General features: G+C 35.9%; 1 protein-coding gene across 1 annotated transcript in view; it reads right to left on the bottom strand.

Annotated features, from left to right (window-relative positions):
- Nucleotides 1-19921, bottom strand: part of RPS6KA2 (ribosomal protein S6 kinase A2) — a 170299-nt gene that overhangs the window by 9482 nt on the left and 140896 nt on the right. The window contains exons 14-17 of the mRNA XM_058167946.1: nucleotides 18829-18954; nucleotides 10013-10102; nucleotides 6476-6634; nucleotides 4977-5138 (exon numbers count right to left, since the gene is read on the bottom strand). Coding sequence (XP_058023929.1) covers nucleotides 4977-5138; nucleotides 6476-6634; nucleotides 10013-10102; nucleotides 18829-18954 — 537 coding nt within the window. The remainder of the gene's footprint in view (nucleotides 1-4976; nucleotides 5139-6475; nucleotides 6635-10012; nucleotides 10103-18828; nucleotides 18955-19921) is intronic.

The following is a 19921-nucleotide window of genomic DNA, read 5'->3' as shown; positions in this document are numbered from 1 at the left end:
CGCTAGTTATTTACCAAATGTTCATGTCTTAAAATTCCTCTATCCATTTTCTTATCTTTAATAAATATTCTGCCATAATGCACAAATATTCATGTACTTGCTCTAATTTTTCATCATTTATACAATATATATACAGTATACTGTAATTTCAGTTACCATTTTCTCTGTCAGATACAACTTCCTTAATATTTGAGACACAAATCTTCAGGTCTTGTATTTGTTTTATTTGTATTTGTTTGCTTTAGGCAATCTAAAATTTCGGCTGAGGTTCTCAACAAATAATATGGAATCAGCTGCATACAAAAGTGCACCTACACTCACATCCTTGACCAACGCAACACACCTTTAACTTCACACACATATTTTTTAACTTATTAATCCAACCCTTAAATGCATTAAAATGAGGGGAAACCATACATTCCTCTTCTCTATTCAGTGTTAAACCCTGTGCTATACATTCTATTCATCCAAACTTTATTTCTATCATACATTATATTCAGATGGTAATTTCAACTCCATTATTGTGTAAAATATTCAGTAATTCAAAGTCATTCAGTAGATCATACCATTCCCTAAATCCAAAACTTGGGCAATATACCATTTCACCTCACATTTACACATTTTTCAGAGATAATCTGAAGAAGAAAATTCGGATCTGCAAATTCCCTGTCTGGCATAAAATTGAACTGCACTTCTTAGATTTTGCTCATTACTGCCTCTTTTAGTCTTTTGACCAGAAATCCATTTACATTTTTTGGAAGTGCTACAGGTATGCAAAATCCCACATGTTACTCCTTAGAATTAGCATGTGGGATAGGAATACTCAATTATATTTTAGAAATTATTAAGACAATAACAAGATTTGGGCTTTTATGAAGATTATTTCTCTATGTTAGTTTTTAATCTAGTACTTTTCAGAGCTATCTAATGAGATTTTGTAAATAAAATATAGCTTCATGAATTTATTGCTGAAGAGAACAAACAATTTTCACCCAGACTTCAGCAACAATTGGAGAAAATAAAAGTTATTACCGGTATGTGATTAAATGTACCTGCTGACAATGATCAGAGTTCATGAAATATGAGACTATTTTTTTCTGCCAAGATGCTTCCACTAGATGGCAGGTCAGTTCTCTAGATATCTTTATAATGTTCTGTTCTCTCATTCCTATCAAATATATAACTGGTATAACTACCACCCGTTATAATTAAAGGTTCAAAACCAAACATTTAAAAAGATGGTATGGAAACAAGCATGCAATTTCAGTTGCCTTTTAAATAACTTGTATAATTGAGAGAGTATTTAATATTGCAAAACAATATATTGAAGTTTGGACTGAAAAAATTGGAGATAAGTAAAATAACATTAAGTATTAACAGCAAATGAGGTTCAAAATGTATGTTTTAAAGGAAAAGGGAAAGGAAGCAGTTTATCTGGTAACTGCCTTCTCCCCTGAAATTTCATTCAGTTGGATAATCTATGAACATTTATACTGGATTACGAAGACATGTTTACTAGGTACAAATGGAATAAAGTTAGTCCTCAACCTATAACCAGTTGCCTAGCAACTGTTCAAAGTTACAATGGACCTTCTTTGGTCCTTGCAACCTGGTTCTGAAGTTCTGATGGCTTATTCCCCCCATCCCCCAGTCACATAAATGTGTGTTGGGCCCTTGGCAATTGATGTTTAATCATATCAGTTTGCTGCATCCTGCAATCACATGACCATGTTTTATGGTACTTTTGCTAAAAGCAGCGGTTGCTTCTGTTTTTCAGCAAAACCAATCCATAGCAAAGCATTGATTCTCTTAACGACTGCTGCAAAACAGGTTGTAAAATCAGGTCAATCATGCAGGAGTCCCATTTTATGACTGGCATGGCTTATGACCAAGGTGGGCAGTTCTATTATGGCAATAACTTGAGAACTATCTGTATCATATATCAGTCCCATGAGACTGAACATATCTGTCTACATGCCATCCTCTTAATTAAAAAATAAAACCATAAAGATAACATGGCCATAAAGAATGGTATGAACTGTAACACCAAAATCCACAAAGAGGCCCATTTAGGACCAGCAAAGAAATGACCACCTCTAGGTGGAAATAGTTCACCTGGAATATGAATGTCTTCAGCATTCCAAATACATTCTGAAGACACTCAGAAAAGGATCAATAATAAATATGTAATTCAAGAACATCTGGAGCTAATCTGCTGTTTCCCTTCAACAACATTCTGAAGAAGAAAAAAGGTTAGATCCAAACCTGGTTTTGAAAAATAATCTGAGCTTTGAATTCAGTAATGAGAAGTAATGAGTAATGAGAAGTAAAGTAATGAGTAATGAGAAGTAAAGACCTTGGAGTTTTCATGTCAAATGATCTAAGTGCCAAAGCCCACTGCAACTACATAGCAAAAAAAGCTCTAAGAGCTGTAAACCTAATCTTGCGTAGCTTCTTTTCCAAAAACACCACACTACTAACCAGAGCATATAAAACATTTGCTAGACCAATTCTAGAATACAACTCGCCTGTTTGGAACCCTCACCACATCTCTGACATCAATACAATTGAACGTGTCCAGAAATATTTTACAAGAAGAGTTCTCCATTCCTCTGAAAACAACAAAATACCTTATCCCACCAGACTCGAAATCCTAGGCTTAGAAAACTTGGAACTTCGTCGCCTTCGACAAGACCTGAGTTTAACTCACAGAATCATCTATTGTAATGTCCTTCCTGTTAAAGACTACTTCAGCTTTAATTGCAATAATACTATAGCAACCAATAGATTTAAACTTAATGTCAACCGCTTTAATCTAGATTGCAGAAAATATGACTTCTGTAACAGAATCATCAGTGCTTGGAATACTTTACCTGACTCTGTGGTCTCTTCCCATAATCCTAAAAGCTTTAACCAAAAACTCTCTACTATTGACCTCACCCCATTCCTAAGAGGACCATAAGGGGCGTGCATAAGTGCACAAACATGCCTACCGTTCCTGTCCTATTGTTTTTCTTTTCTTCTTCCTATATACATATATGCTTATACCTCCATATATTTACTCATATATGTGTTTATATATTATATAATCTTTTTGTATGATACCTACATATATTGTTGTGACAAAATAAATAAATAAATAAATAAATAAATAAATAAATAAATAAATAAGAAGTTACTGTTTCTGAAACTATGGTAGAACGAATGAGACTGAACTGAACAAAGTAAAAATTATCTACACATATGAGGGATTAAGGGGATGGATTTCCCCCTTGTGTTTTGTTTTTAGTGTTGTTTTTCCTTTGTAGAGATTTCCAACTACTAGAACAATGTGATTAAAAAAAAGTAAAATCTTGTCACGGTTGACTCGCTACGCAGGCCCACTTGCAACCAGATAACAGTAAGGCAGGCCTTGGAATGTAAGGGAGGTTTTGGAGGGAAATTTGAAATGCAAGTGTGCCAACTGGAAGCCTGAGACAGACCAAACACCTCAAGGTCACCAGCTGGGGAACATCCAAGGCAGACAGACCGGTCCCAAAACAAAGTAAGTGCAAATGATTAGTGGACAATGAACAATGGGAGGTCCGGGGCGGGGGGAAGGGAAAGTTTTCCTACGCTGTTAATGTACGAAATAGTTAGAACTGGCTTTTATACTTCTGTACCCATATGGAATCTTTTTTTTTTTAATTTTAAAAGTTTTACAAAAACAAATAAATAAATAAATAAATAAATAAGAAGTTGCTGTTTCTGAAACTATGGTAGAACGAATGAGACTGAACTGAACAAAGTAAAAATTATCTACACATATGAGGGATTAAGGGGATGGATTTCCCCCTTGTGTTTTGTTTTTAGTGTTGTTTTTCCTTTGTAGAGATTTCCAACTACTAGAACAATGTGATTAAAAAAAAGTAAAATCTTGTCACGGTTGACTCGCTACTCAGGCCCACTTGCAACCAGATAACAGTAAGGCAGGCCTTGGAATGTAAGGGAGGTTTTGGAGGGAAATTTGAAATGCAAGTGTGCCAACTGGAAGCCTGAGACAGACCAAACACCTCAAGGTCACCAGCTGGGGAACATCCAAGGCAGACAGACCGGTCCAAAACAAAGTAAGTGCAAATGATTAGTGGACAATGAACAATGGGAGGTCCGGGGGGGGGGAAGGGAAAGTTTTCCTACGCTGTTAATGCACGAAATAGTTAGAACTGGCTTTTATACTTCTGTACCCATATGGAATCTTTTTTTCTTTTAATTTTAAAAGTTTTACAAAAACAAATTTTTCTCCCCCCCCTCCCCCCTCCCTCCCCCTCCCTCAAAAAAACCCCTCTCCCCCAGACTTCCCGGAGCAAACACAAGGTATAGTTCAAAAAACTAACATTCATACATTAAATTTTTAAAGTCTAACACAATTATAATCCTTCTTTTTCACATATCCTGACTTCCTCCTTTAAAGTCGAAAATTACATCCTTCATTCAAAGGCAGTCTGATATCTCTTAGTCTGATATCTATTTTGAATATAGTCAATCCATTTCTTCCATTTCTCCCATATGGAATCTTAAAGTTATACTCTAGGTAAAAAAAAAATGTCCCAGGAGTTTCTGTTGCTGTCTAACCTAGTGGGACAGTTGACGCACCTTCAAATTGAGATTGATTCCTTGCAATTTCCTGGACCTGTCCAGGAAATTATTTTACCACAGTATAGAAATATTTCTTATTGTATTATTCTGGGATTTTTTTTTTCAGTTTTCCAATTCAGGCCTCATATTTCCTAGTGGTTTCCAATCAAAGTAGCAGCCAAACCTTAACTCACTTACCTTCTGAGCTCAGAAAAATTGGTCAGGGGCTGCCACCTATCTTCAAATCTAATGTTCTTGAAATCACTCTCCAGAAACTGATTGTATAAATATCAAAGGCAACTCCTGAATATTGTCCATTATGGAAATAGTGACTATCATATGGACTTTTTAAATCTCCATACCTCAGGTGCTACAAAATTGGCTGTGTAACATGGTGTCATTAGTAGACCATTCTCAGCTCTCAGTTGTTTGGCAAATCCAAAATCACACATTCTGATAGACTCTGGGTTCCCCGATTCATCCACGTACAAAATATTACTAGGCTTTAGATCTCGATGAACAACCTGAAAATAAAGTTTAAACACTGCGTGTTATCTAAACCCAAATTGCTGTAATAGTAAATGATTTGTCCACAATGGCAATTCTTTGAAAATTATTAGTTAATTCCAGAAATGTCTTCTGGACCAGGGGTGAAATGCTCCCGGTTTGGACCAGATAGCCTGATCCGGCAGCGATGGCAGCGGGTGGTTCAGAGAACCGGTAGCAAAAATCCCCCCCCTCGCCCAGCTGAGCCTTGCAATTTTGGCTAAAAAAAATGCTTTTAAAAGTTAAAAAAAAAAGGCTCTGATGATCGCGTGGCACAGCTGGGATCATCAGAACCCTTACGATCTTACAATCAGGCAACTCAGCTGGGATCATTAGAACCCTTTAAAAGCATTTTTTAAAAAAAAAATGCTTTTAAAAGGTTCTGACAATCAGACAACTCAGCTGGGATCATCAGAACCCTTCAAAAGCATTTTTTCTACAACCTCTTCAGCTGAAGAGGTGGTAAAAAAATGTTTTTAAAAGTTAAAAAAAAAAAAGTTGGCCATGCCCACCCAGTCACATTACCCTCCCCCACCAAGCCACACCCACAGAACCGGTAGTAACAAATTTTACATTTCTCCACTGTTCTGGACATTTAGTTCCATGCCTTGATAAATATTGACATTATCACACAGCAACAGAGAAGAGGATGCATTTTAGTAATAAACCAGAGGAACTAAATGGATTTTATATTTATATCTATCCTGAAATATTAATCGTTTCCAGTAAATTACATGCAGCAAATCTGACTGGGAGCAGTTGATAATTGAGAAGCTGTAACTTGCCAGTAATTTGGCTCATACTGCAACTAGAAAGGTAATAACAATTAAATCTTCTGTTTGAAGGATGCGCTGCAGGCATTTGATCTTTATTATAAGAGATCATATTCCTATTCTATGCCATTCTGTTCTATCTTAGTGTCTTCCATTTTTCACTAGTAAATGAATCACGCTCCACATTCATTTTCATTGTGGATTTTGTGTCTGTGGGGAAGATGATAATAGCGATAGCACTTAGGCTTATATACTGCTTCACAGTGCTTTACAGCCCTCTGTAAGCAGTTTTACAAAGTCAGCATCTTGCCCCCAACAATTTGGGTCCTCATTTGAAAAGATGGAAGGCTGAGTCAACTTTGAGCCTGATGAGATTTGAACTGCCAAATTGCAGGCAGCCGGCAGTCAGCGGAAGTAGACTGCAGTACTGCACTCTAACCACTGTGCCACCATAGCTCATACCTTCCCCAATTCAATATTTTAATGACATGAGGTAAAATATTTAGAAAGTTGATTGGATACAGAAGAACTGTCATACTCACACCCTGGGAATGCAGATAGTCCACAGTTTTACCAATGGTACAGAGAACGGCACTAGCTTCTCGCTCAGAGAAGCATTTCTGTCGAAGAATTCGATCTAAGAGTTCTCCTCCTCGCATCAGTTCCATCACAAGGTATACAAATTTTCCATCATCATAGACCTATACATGTGTACAGAAAAGTCATCAAATATTTGCTCCGTAAATCTTAAATGCACTATAACTTCATACAGGTAGTCCTTGACCTACAACCATTCATATAGTTCAAAGTTACAACAGTACTGAAAAAAGTGACTTAAGACCATTTTTCACACTGTTCTTTTTCGCACTCTTGACCACTGCAACATCGGCATGGTCATGTGATCAAAATTTGTACTCTGGGCAACTGGCATGTATTTATGATGGTTGCAGCATCCTGGGATCATGTAATCACTTTTTGCAAGCTTCTGTCAAGCGAAATCAATGGGGAAGCCAGATTCACTTAGCAACTGTGTTACTAACTTAATTGCAGTGATTCATTCAACATCTGTGGCAAGAAAGGTAATAAAAAGGGGCAAAACTCACTTAACAACTGCTTGCTTATCAACAGAAGTTTTGGGATCAATTATGGTCACAAATTGAGGACCACCTTTATTGTGCAAATACAAATTTTTACAACCCCCCGTCACCCACACTTGTTCCTTCCCTGATTCCTGATTTCCAGGAATCAAACAGGCCTTGCTTGATGGGAAATCGAATGTCCATAGTTCTTAATGCAGGTGGTTACATTAGCTCAAGTTACCTACATTTTAATTAACTTTAACATTTTATTGACCTGCATTTTTTCACATTTGCTTATCATTCTAGAAGTAAAATGGAAATATGTAGAATATAGAAAGAAATATAAAACAAATTCCATAACAAATATTATTTTTGTGAATGGTTTGCTGTACGCTTGAGGTTAAATACATATAAATATAAACTTGTATTTATAAACTTGTATATTTATACATATAAATATAAATATATATATATATATATATATATATATATATATATATATATATATACTGTGTGACAAATAAATAAATAAATAAATAAATAAATAAATAAATAAATAAATAAATAAATAAATAAATAAATAAATAAATAAATAAATAAAATAAAATGTAATCAGGAATAGGCAACTTGGTCTTTTTCAGATGCTTGAACAACTCTGTCAATTCTTATCCTTGATCATACCGTTCGGGGATAATGGAAATTGAAGTCCCAATCACCAGATGGCACGAACATGCCTGCCCTGACTGCATACTTCTGATTGTGAAGTATGAGTTGAAGTAGATGAGCCTAGCCATGTGCATCCCAACCCAGCTCCCTGGTCCTGGTTTTTAAATAAACAAGGATCAATAATCATTACTTCCTTTCCCTTTTAGTAATAAACTGACTAAGGGCCACACAGTTTATGGATTGTAATTTTAGTATAGTTAGACCATGTATAATTGACTGGATTTTATCATATATTTTATCTGTTATTTATTATTCTAGAATTTTTAATTGAGTGTTTTTATTGGTTCTGGTCTCTGGTTTATGACTGTAATAAATTGAATTGAATTGAAATCATTACTTGATGCTGTTGACATACTGTATGAATATAGGGAGGTCAGGAAAAATTACATATTGCAGGGTAGCCTTGAAGATGTGAAGCTCTCTATAGAAAATGTGAACTTGGTGTCATCATCAAGTGTTTATTTACCTATGTATTTGATCATTTTATTGTATGAAAGTTGAATGAAAAGTTATGTCTCCTCTTCCATAATTCTGAAATAGGGATAATTTAATAAGTGAAACATGTAAATAATCCTTGAAATGAGCTGTTCTGTTACCTGCATTTTCTTCTCCATGTAACTACCACTGTTTGCTACACACCTCTGTCGATGTTGCACAAGCTTCTTGAAGCTGTCATGAAAGAACTCCATATTTTATCCCTTCAACCAAGTCCTGAAGGTCCTTTCCACATTTTCATCTGATTACAACAATGTCCCTGTAGATATTGCTTCAGTTAGGGAGAAATGTGGAAGTCCGATGATGCCAAGTCTGGATTACATAGTGAATAGGGTAATACAGTGAAATCTAATTTCACAGTTGCCCCTCAGGTGGCTCATGACATGATATTGTCATATTGCAATAAAATCTCTTTCTTGTGATTCTGTACGCTGTTTCAACGGCTGTTTCAAAGTTTTGAGTGTTGTGGTGTATTGCTCTGATTTGATACTGGTATCAAGTTCAAGGACATCCTTCTGAATAATACCTTCTGTATAACCCAAAACCATAACCACAAGTTTTCCTGCCAAAGCCTGAGGTTTAATTCCGCCCCCTCCCCCCACAGGTGAAGCTTTGTGATATTTCATGGACTGAGGCTTCATTTCTTGGTAATGAGGAGCACATGTTTCATTGGCCACTTTTATTTCACAGCATGACAACTGGTGGTAAAGTTTAAAACTTGAAGCTTTCTCTGCAGTCAGCATATGAAGAAACCATTTTGCACAAATCTTCTGATACTGAAGATCATTAATGTGACTCAAACGTTTCTTAGATATGCCAAGCTTGAGCAGCTTCTCTTTGGGTGACCCAAATGCCTTTAATCAGTTCATCAACTTTTCTAACATTCAACTCATTGGTTGATATCTCAGGTCATATCTCTTCTGGTTCAATATTTTTACCTTTTTTGACCTAGCAATGCACACCACTTACATCATCGCAATCATCACCTGCGTTTGAAGGTCAATTTCAACTGGAGGGACTCCTTGGCAGTCAGAAATTTCAACCAGTGCATTGTTTAAAGCACACTGGTAAGTACTCATTGCAGATTTCCATTTGAGAAATAATAGCAACACAACCTATTCTCACAATAACTTCCAAATGAATCACTAGATGATAAAGAATATATCAGAACTTCGAGTAGCAGAGCTTCTGCCCCCTGTTGTAGGCAACTTATAACATTGAAGACATTACTTTTATTCAACTCTCATACTTCCAAAAATAATTAGAAAGAGGAGAGACTTATACCATTTTATTTGCATCACTTGTCTGAAAAAAATATGTGTCTAAAAAAAAAAAGCATGAAGCTCCCAAAAAGAATGGCTATATATATATTTACATACATACATACATACATACATACATACATACATACATACATGTGTAAAACCTACAAATATATATATATATGGTCACATTTGCTTATTAGAGTGATCCTTACCATTTTGTAAAATGGAAAACCTTTGTGTAAGGGCACTATACATAAACAAAGTTACTGCCTAGATAAGAAAATTTATCGACAAGGTCTTTGAAGTTACTTCTTTACATTCTGATCCAATTTTAGGATTCAGCATAATTGCAATTAAACAAATGCAAAGGTTATTGCAAATTTATTAATACACCAGATTTGCACAAGATTGTTGGAATGGGCTTCATATAGGTTTCCCTAAACAACATTTCTTATAGATCACTTACTGACAAGGAGATATGTACAAGAAGTGTGTGATCTGAACAACTACTCACATCTTTGAGTGTAATGATGTTTGGGTGCTGTCCATATCTCAGAAGAATCTCAATTTCTTCTGAAGGGTCTCTTTTGCTCTTATCAATTATCTAAGGGAGAAACGGAGAACAGAGAAAATTCAAAAAGAAAGGAAGCCTCATCTGTGCAATTGAAAGAAAAGCTATGCATAGATATTCTATGCTAAAATTAAACAGCAATCTATATTAATGAACAGATCATGGGAAACTGTTAACAATAGCAACCAGAGACAGAAAAGGAAATCATTTCCTGATTCTGACAATGAAGAGAAGCCAGGAGACTCATAACAACAAAATGGCAGTTTTGCATTCTCACTGGTGAAGCTAGAAGTAGACACACCTGCACTCCAGAGCCACTAAAAACTCTGAGTGCAGCCTCAATGTGTCCTTCCAAAGCTGTAATTTATAATGTGACAAAAAAAGGGGGAGAATTATAACATAACATAACATAACATCAGAGTTGGAAGGGACCTTGGAGGCCTTCTAGTCCAACCCCCTGCCCAGGCAGGAAACGCTACACCATCTCAGTCAGATGGTTATCCAACATTTTCTTAAAAATTTCCAGTGTTGGAGCATTCACAACTTCTGAAGGCAAGTCGTTCCACTTATTAATTGTTCTAACTGTCAGGAAATTTCTCCTTAGTTCTAAGTTGCTTCTTTCTTTGATCAGTTTCCACCCATTGCTTCTTGTTCTACCCTCAGGTGCTTTGGTGAACAGCCTGACTCCCTCTTCTTTGTGGCAGCCCCTAAGATATTGGAACACAGCTATCATGTCTCCCCTAGTCCTTCCTTTTGTTAAACTAGACATACCCAGTTCCTGCAACCGTTCTTCATATGTTTTATCCTCCAGTCCCCTAATCATCTTTGTTGCTCTTCTCTGCACTCTTTCTAGAGTCTCAACATCTTTTTTACATCGTGGCGACCAAAACTGGATGCAATATTCCAAGTGTGGCCTTACCAAGGCATTATAAAGTGGCACTAACACTTCACGTGATCTTGATTCTATCCCTCTGTTTATGCAGCCCAGAACTGTGTTGGCTTTTTTAACAGCTGCTGCACACTGCTGGCTCATATCTAAATGGTTATCCACTAGGACTCCAAGATCCCTCTCACAGGTACTAGTATTGAGCAAGGTACCACATATACGGTACTGGTGCATTTTGTTTTTTTTGGCCTAAATGTAGAACCTTACTTTTTTCACTGTTGAAATGCAACAATTATCAAATGCAAGACTCCATTAATTCTATTTTATTGATTAAATTAGAATGTAAATGAAAAGACCACTACTTTTGTCCTAAAATCTAATCGAAGTCTCATCAAATAACTTTTAAGGGAAGGAAGAGTATGCCCACATATCTAGCCTGGTGAGATGGGCAGATGCCCTCAGGGAGAGGCAGGATTGAAAACAACCCAAGGGCTTTAAAGGTAGTACATAACAGTGGTGTGATTCCAGGTGCCTAGAACTGCATGCAATACTGCATTCTGGACTAGCTTGCTAATGGAAACTGTACACTTTTGTTGTTTTTTCTATCTGATCAAAATGTCATATTAGCAAGTGCCCAACTACACAAACATAATTAACTCTGAGGTGCCAGGAGGACTGTGCATGCTTTAGACCTTATATAAGCAATTCAATAAAGCAGATTGAGTTTTTAGGGCTCTGTTCAAGGCTGAAAAACATTGCAGCTGCTTAAGAGTTCCATTACTTTTTGTGAAACCTCTTGAAACAGCAAAGTGACTTTTCATTTTATTTATTTATTTATTTATTTATTTATTTATTTATTTATGTCACACAATATATATAAGCATAAGCATGTAATAACTATACAATATATAAGCATATATATGAGTATGTAATAACTATATTAATTGGATATAACGAAAGGAAACAATAGGACAGGAACGGTAGGCACGCTTGTGCTCTTATGCATGCCCCTTACAGACCTCATAGAAATGGGGTGAGGTTAATAGTAGACAGTTTTTGGTTGAAGCTTTGGGGATTTTGGGAAGAGACCACAGAGTCAGGTAGTTTATTCCAAGCATTAACTCTGTTGCTGAAGTCATATTTTCTGCAATCAAAATTGGAGCGGTTAACATTAAGCTTAAATCTATTATGTGCTCGTCTATTGTTGCAATTGAAGCTGAAGTAGTTTTTGACAGGAAGGACATTGTAATAGATGATTTTATGAGTTAAACTCAGGTCATGTAGAAGGTAGCATAGTTCTAAATTTTCTAAGTCCAGGATTTCAAGTCTGGTGGCATACGGTATTTTGTTGTATTCAGAGGGGTGGAGAACTCTTCTTGTAAAATATTTCTGGACACATTCAATTGTATTGATGTCAGAAATGTGGTATGGGTTCCAGACAGTCGAGCTGTATTCAAGAATTGGTCTAGCAAATGTTTTATATGCTCTGGTTAGTAGTGTAGTGTTTTTTACATGTACATGTAAATATATAAATATATATAAAATATATAAATATATATAAAATGTAAATTTTAATACATGTTTTTTACATGTATTCATGTAGAAGATGGGCTGCTTTCATAATTAGCAGAGCGATGCTTTGCTTGCGCTTGCATGAGTCTGAATCATTTCTTTCACATTATTTTTGAAGTGTGTCCAAATAATGATTAGCATTATTTTAGGGGAATTTATAATTACTGTTTGAAGATGTCTTGAAGGAGAGAGGTTACTGACTGTAGCTGTTTCTATGATTTTGAATTATCTTGAATTTATGGTTGATTAACTTTGGTGATTCATTCATTGGACAGTAACATCATCCATAAAATTAGACTTATTATTTTAGGGAGAAAAAAAAAGAAATAAACTAGTAATATTTTAAGTAGCCTGGCTTACTGTATAAAAAGGATATGCCTGATTCCTTCTACCATTAATTGACAGCATTCACATATTTAACCTTCAACTGAATTGTTGTTAGCGTTCAAAGTATGTATATGCTGACACATTTTTTTTAATTCAAAACGTTTTACAAAAAATTTTTTTACCCCCTTTCCCCCCCAACCCCCCTCCCTTCACTAATCCCTCCCCCCTCCCCCCTGACTTCCCGGATGAAGCACAAGGTATAGATAAAAATAAAACAAACATATGCTAAGAAGATTTTCCCCCAAAACTATTATACCAATTTTCCCTCTCTAGCTCTGACTTCCTCCTAACACAACCAAAATCCTTCAAGAAAAAAAAATGAAAAATAAAAAAATTAACAATTAAGAATAACAAAATATGTAAATCAATAAAACAAATTAATCCTAAAGTATTTAAAACCAACTAAAACATAAAAATCCAATCCAATTCAAAGAATATCTCCCTTATAGCTTCTATAACCATATAATTTCCCCCCCAGGTCTTTCTTACATAAACTCTTTCAAAATTATTCTATTCAAAATACAATACAACTCATTATAAAATTTCAATACCAAGAATTACAGTAGCTATTCAAATTTAGTCCATCCTCGTCAAAATCCAGTATAAATCCAAATACCTAGTCTTTTATAATAGATATAAAACATATAATCAACCCATTTCTTCCAGATCTTCCTCACTTGTCTTTCAGGGACAGTAATATTTTTGTCTGTTAATAATTCAAAGGACAGTACTTTTGTCTTTTGCCATTTTTTTTGATTTGACACATTTAATTAACTCAATTAAACAGTTTTCATTGGGCCAAACAAAATTGTGATGGTTTTGCAAGTCCTTCAGTGTGGAAATACTATATTATATCTTTTTTGTTCTAAAATCTTTTAAAATATCACACAAAGGAGTGCAGAGTTTCTACAGTCAAAATTTTACAGGAAGAAAGAGTTTGGCAGACACAAGACCAATATTTTTATTTAATATTTATTTATTTATATTTATAGAACTGCCCATCTCACCTAAGTGACTTGAGCAATTTACAACAGTTAAAAAACCCACACTCCAATAAAAGAATTAGATACCAGTATGGAATATGTAAAACTTCAGAACTAATAAGAACTACAAAAATGCAACTATTCTTCAAGAGATCATACTTTTTCACATCTGTGATGAATCTTTTCAAGAAGAAAATTATATATAGATCAAAACGAATGAGAAAAGATCTACGCATAAGTGCACATTGGGCGATGTGCTTTCAAATTGTTCATTTATAAAAAATGTAGACAAAAATCTATAGAACAGGTGAATATTTTTTAAAAAATGTTCGTTCTTATCAAAATGCTCACAACATCAATATACAGAACACACAACACTTATAACTTTAATATACCTTGTCTATTAAACATACAGTGCTTCTCTGTATAAGAGAGAGAACTGTTTTGAGACTCTTTCATTGGTAGCAACAGACACATTGCTGGCATATGTTCAAGGACATTCTCGTTATTATTTATTCAAATGTTTCAGGAGTAGGCTTAGGAAATGTCAGTGTTGTGGTTCAGTTTGAAACCTGCCAGTTCAAAGTGGTTGTTTTATCCCATGACAAAATAATAAATTTAAATAATGGTAGTGTGTTAGTCCTAAGGCAGAAGTATGTTTGCTAGGACAGCAGATCACAGCTGTAGAAGTATGAGGAGAAAAGTGAAATGAGAAAAGATGAAAATTTATTCTGTGGGTCCTTTCATATATTAAAACAAGCCTCTCTCTTCCTGCCCCTCCCCCCCACAGTTCCTAGAATTATTCTAGTTACATGAATGATGGAAAACATCAGCCAGGATTTAATAAGTTCTCTGCATTTGTTGTATTCCATCTGTTATAGTACTAGCATATACTAGCAAAAGAAGAAATCAGCCGCCAATTGTAACATGAGAATTTATCCTCCTGTTTGTCCATATGACTATGTCTATAGTAAGCTTTCTCCAATCTGTTGTACAATCCCTTACACAGTATTATACAGACATTTCATCTCATTTATATCCATTCATTCTCTCTTACACAAGTGACTTTCCCCCCATCTAGAAGAGCACATATGCTTCAAAAAACCTAATTTCCATGAGTGGATTTCAGGTGGCACAGAATACTGGGGTGTTGTTGTTGTTGTTGTGGGATTTTAATCTTTTATATCCCCAATGGTTAGCCCATCTCCCAAACTATTCCATAAGTAAAATCAGGTTTGAAAAAAGATCCCCATTTACTATAATGGGAAACATTTTGATCAAAGGTCCATTGTGGCAGGATTCAGAAAAGTCAAAGGGAACCAATTGGGAAGGTCTTGCAGGCTGAAACTAACTGTTCTTGTACCCTTTGGTAATCAATAACTCTTCCAAGGAAAGGTAACTTCTCCAAGTCCATTCCTATTTTATTGTGTTAATTACCTGCAGACAATATTTTTTGCAAGCATATAAATGTGGAGTTTCTCATAGGCACTTCTATCACTCTTTCAACACTCCCCAACCCCTCAGTCTTGTAACAGTTCATTATTATTTTTAACTACAGACACTGCAAGAATGAAACCACAACATTAGACCAATGCTCTCCCTAGCTAAGAAATAAGGAAAAATCATGTCTGGCCATCAACCAGTCCTCTGATCTCCTCCTCCTTCTTACCCTATGACTTTTAAACAATGAAAAAAGTAAATAAAAAATACAGATCACTGGCTGCAGAGCTCTGTGCAAGGACACTGGCATGCCACAGTGGCTGAAGAGGCAAAGGAGCCAGGAGTTCTCACCCATGGAAAATCAGCCAGGCCACAGGCTGCATGAACCTCTAATACCAAAGATAAGAAAATAAAACAAAAGTGATTTGAACTGGGGAGAGCTAAGGTAGAAGAAAACTGGTGTAGTTGATATAAGGTTCCCTTCGCACATATGTGCTAGTCGTTTCTGACTCTAGGGGGCGGTGCTCATCTCCGTTTCAAAGAGCCAGCGCTGTCCGAAGATGTCTCCATGGTCATGTGGCCGGCACGACTAAATGCCAAAGGCCAAAGGTGTTTAGTCATGCCGGTGGTCCCTATTTTTCTACTTGCATTTTTACGTGCTTTCGAACTGCTAGGTTGGCAGAAACTGAGACAAATAACGGGAGCTCACCCCATTACTAGGGATCCCCCACTAGGGATTCGAACCGCTGACCTGCCGTCTATCGACAAGCTTAGCATCTTAGCCACTGAGCCACCGCATCCCTCGTAGTTGATATAGGGGGCATTTAACTGATCTGAAAACAATTCAACAATCCCAAGTAACAGTGCCCTTGGTCATTTCATACAAAAACCGGTGTTGTTTGTCATAGGGACAACAAAGCAGCAGAGACAAATCCTTTATTTCTTCTCAGCCTTATAAATTTAACATTCCTTACTTTTAATATTGACTATTTCTATACCTTCCTGCAATAGATTATGCAATGTAATATTTTGCTTTTTAAAAAAAGAAATAAATCAAGCAAGCAAAAATAAAGGACTCTCAGAACATCCGTGGCTTCTATTGTAAACATCGGTCTGGCTGGCCCCTTTTAGTGAATCAGAAGAAGTAAACAAATATTTAGGAAAGGAACCTGAAACTATCAGAACAGTTCTCGGCATATCTCTCTAATGCTTTCAACAGAGCTTTAAAGCACAGTGTTGGACAGCCAACTGTTTTTTTAGATCTTCAAGTCTAAATATTTCATGAGCCTTTAAATTGGATTTTGGGTTTTTTTAATCAATTTTATATAGCTGCCCATCTCACAAGAAGATGGGAGTGTGTATAATAAATGTATTGTGTTGATGTCTCTTCATGAATCAACATAAATATTATTACTATATAATCTAGTTAAAATCAAAACTGAATTGGATCAAAAAATAAAGCCAAAGTTGGATTATGTTCACTATTTACTTGTTAAAATACCCTCAAAATACGTGTCGTTTAAAATGATCTGATCTGCTAGAAGTTTTCATACTTGCATAACTATCGGGGTGAAAGGACATGGCAACAGTTTTGCCATTTGAAAAGAAGCAAGCTTTAAAAATCCAAGATAAATCTTATGGACTTCCTGTGGTTGGATCCAAACAGCCATGTGGCTATGACCATGGCTTTGTTCTCCTCTGATACTGTACTTAATGTCAAAGTTAACATGAAATGCATGAGATTTTCAAAAACATGACATAATATGACAAATAATTGTGATTGCTAGAGATTAATAAAAAAAAGAAGCATATACTGAGCATATTGAAATCATGCAAATAATCTGAAGAACATCTCTGAAAGCTGTGAGTGCTCCATTCATATATACCTTTTCCTCATGGGCTGACTTACATTTTATATTCAAAATTCTCCTTCATACTGTCTGGCTTCTATAACCTCTTGCCCTGCTGCATCAAGGCAGCATAACCTGTATTACTAGCCCTTGCCAGATTATCAGCAGACACCTCCACCTAGAAACAAACAACATACTCTCTAATAAACAATTTGGTTTCAGAAAAAAATTATCATGTAACTTACAACTTCTTCACCGCAAAAACATATGGACTACAAATCTTGATCAGGGCAAAGCAATAGATGCAATCTACATAGACTTCTGTAAAGCTTTTACTCAGTAGTACATGATAAACTTCTAAAACTAAAGAGGGGGCCTCTGGTGGCGCAACAGGCTAATGCAGCCTATTATTAACAGCAACTGCTTGCAATATTGCAGGTTCAAGTCCCACCAGGCCCAAGGTTGATTCAGCCTTCCATCCTTTATAAGGTAGGTAAAATGAGGACCCAGATTGTTGGGGGGCAATAAGTTGACTTTGTATATAGTATACAAATGGATGAAGACTATTGCTTGACATAGTGTAAGCCGCCCTGAGTCTTCGGAGAAGGGCGGGATATAAATGCAAAAAAAAAAAAAAATCCTATGGCATTTCAGGACCCCTCCACAATTGGATAACAGCTTTCCTGTCAAACAGACAAGTGGTCAAAATTGGCAATGCTCTCTCAAATCCTGTTCCTGTCAAAAGTGGCGTTCCCCAAGGCAGAGTTCTTGGACCAACACTCTTCATATTATACATTAATGACCTCTGTGACCATATTACAAGTAATTGTGTTCTTTTTGCTGAAGATGTCAAACTATTTAACACCACCAACAATACAACTACCCTTCATAAAGACCTTGACTTTGTATCTGAATGGTCTAAAACTTGGCAACTCCAAATCTCAACCAGCAAATGCTCAGTCTTACATATTGGAAAAAAGAACCTAAACACCAAGTACAAGCTTGATGGACATTTCCTTATAGATGACCCTCACCATACCACATTACTGACATCAATACAACTGAATGTGTCCAGAAATATTTTACAAGAAGAGTTCTCCACTCCTCTGAATACAACAAAATACCTTATGCCACCAGACTTGAAATCCTGGGTTTAGAAAATTTAGAACTACGCCGCCTTCGACATGACCTGAGTTTAACCTGAATCATCTATTACAATGTCCTTCCTGTCGAAGACTACTTCAGCTTCAATTGCAATAATACACGAGCACACAATAGATTTAAGCTTAATGTTAACCGCTCCAATCTTGATTGCAAAAAATATGACTTCAGTAACAGAGTTATTAATGCTTGGAATAAACTACCTGTGGTCTCTTCCCAAAATCCCCAAAGCTTCAACCAAAAACTGTCTACTATTGACCTCACCCCATTTCTAAGAGGTCTGTAAGGGGCGTGCATAAGAGCACAAGTGTGCCTACTGTTCCTGTCCTATTGTTTTCTTTCGTTTATGCAATTAATATAGTTATTACATACTCATACTTATATATATGCTTATATATTGTATAGTTATTACATGCTTATGCTTATATATACTGTGTGACAAATAAATAAATAAATAAACACACCACAGTGATTTCTTACCTTTACTGCAAACTCTGCTTCTGTGGCTTTGTGAATACACCTCTTGCAAACAGAATATGAGCCAATGCCAATGTCTTCCCGGATTTCATAGCCATCTGTAAAGTGAATATTGTTCCCATGTAACTGCTACAGAGGGAAACAAAACAGTAGCAATAAAAGGACAAGTCTTACGGTTGACTCCATCTGAAGACTCTCTAGCTCTAACAATTCAGAGACTTTAGTTTATTACACAGAACCAGTTAATTAAACAAGTGCTGCCTTAATTCTGTCCAGTTAATCTTACAATCCTTAGCATGCTTGGATTTCTTTTATATAAATCTGAAGAAGTAAAGTTATAGCCATATTAGTATAAAAATACAGTACAGTTAATCCAAAAATAAACATTCCATTAAAGTTAAACCTCCTTTAATGTGAATTCAATTGCTGATGATTTAATACAAATATCTCTGTAGTTTTCTTGGCAACAACATGAAACTTATTTGTCATGGGTTATAGAGTGGTTTTTAAAACTTCCACGCTAGCCAATGACACTTTCCTGATCTCTAAGGATAGAAGCTGCCATCTGGCTGGACTGGTATGGAAAAAGCAAATTCCATGTTTTTTTTAAGGAAAGGAATTAAATAAAAAAAGTAATTTCCCCTCCTCAGGGCATTTATTATTTAGCATTGATTCACTGACTGGCAGTGGCTGTTCACTGAATGTTCAAGTCATATTCCTTTGGGGGATTTTTCAGTTTTTTGGGAAATGTAGTGGATGATGATGATGATGATGACAATCATGAAGTTCATGATTTATATCTTGTCTTTCTATCAACATGGCATTCAGAGAACCTCGACTGGGAACTCTTGCACACAAAGGGAATACTCTACTACTGAAAATAAACCTCCTTCTCATATTAGCTTTCACTATTAATGTGAGTTTTTGGTTGCTGACCTTTGTTGTATTTCGCAAGCTAGGACTGGAGAGGAAGGACACAATAAGTTACTGCTGATACAACACAAAAAAGTGGGGGAAACAAGCTGTGTCACTTTGTAAAAAAATGGTTGATAATGGAAACTAAATCTTTCTATGAAATAAATGAAACTGTTTACAT

The sequence above is a fragment of the Ahaetulla prasina genome, chromosome 1, assembly GCF_028640845.1.
Source record: "Ahaetulla prasina isolate Xishuangbanna chromosome 1, ASM2864084v1, whole genome shotgun sequence".
Classification (NCBI taxonomy): Eukaryota; Metazoa; Chordata; class Lepidosauria; order Squamata; family Colubridae; genus Ahaetulla; species Ahaetulla prasina.
The sequence above is the reverse complement of the archived record's forward strand: the minus strand, read 5'-3'. Positions and strand labels throughout refer to the sequence as shown.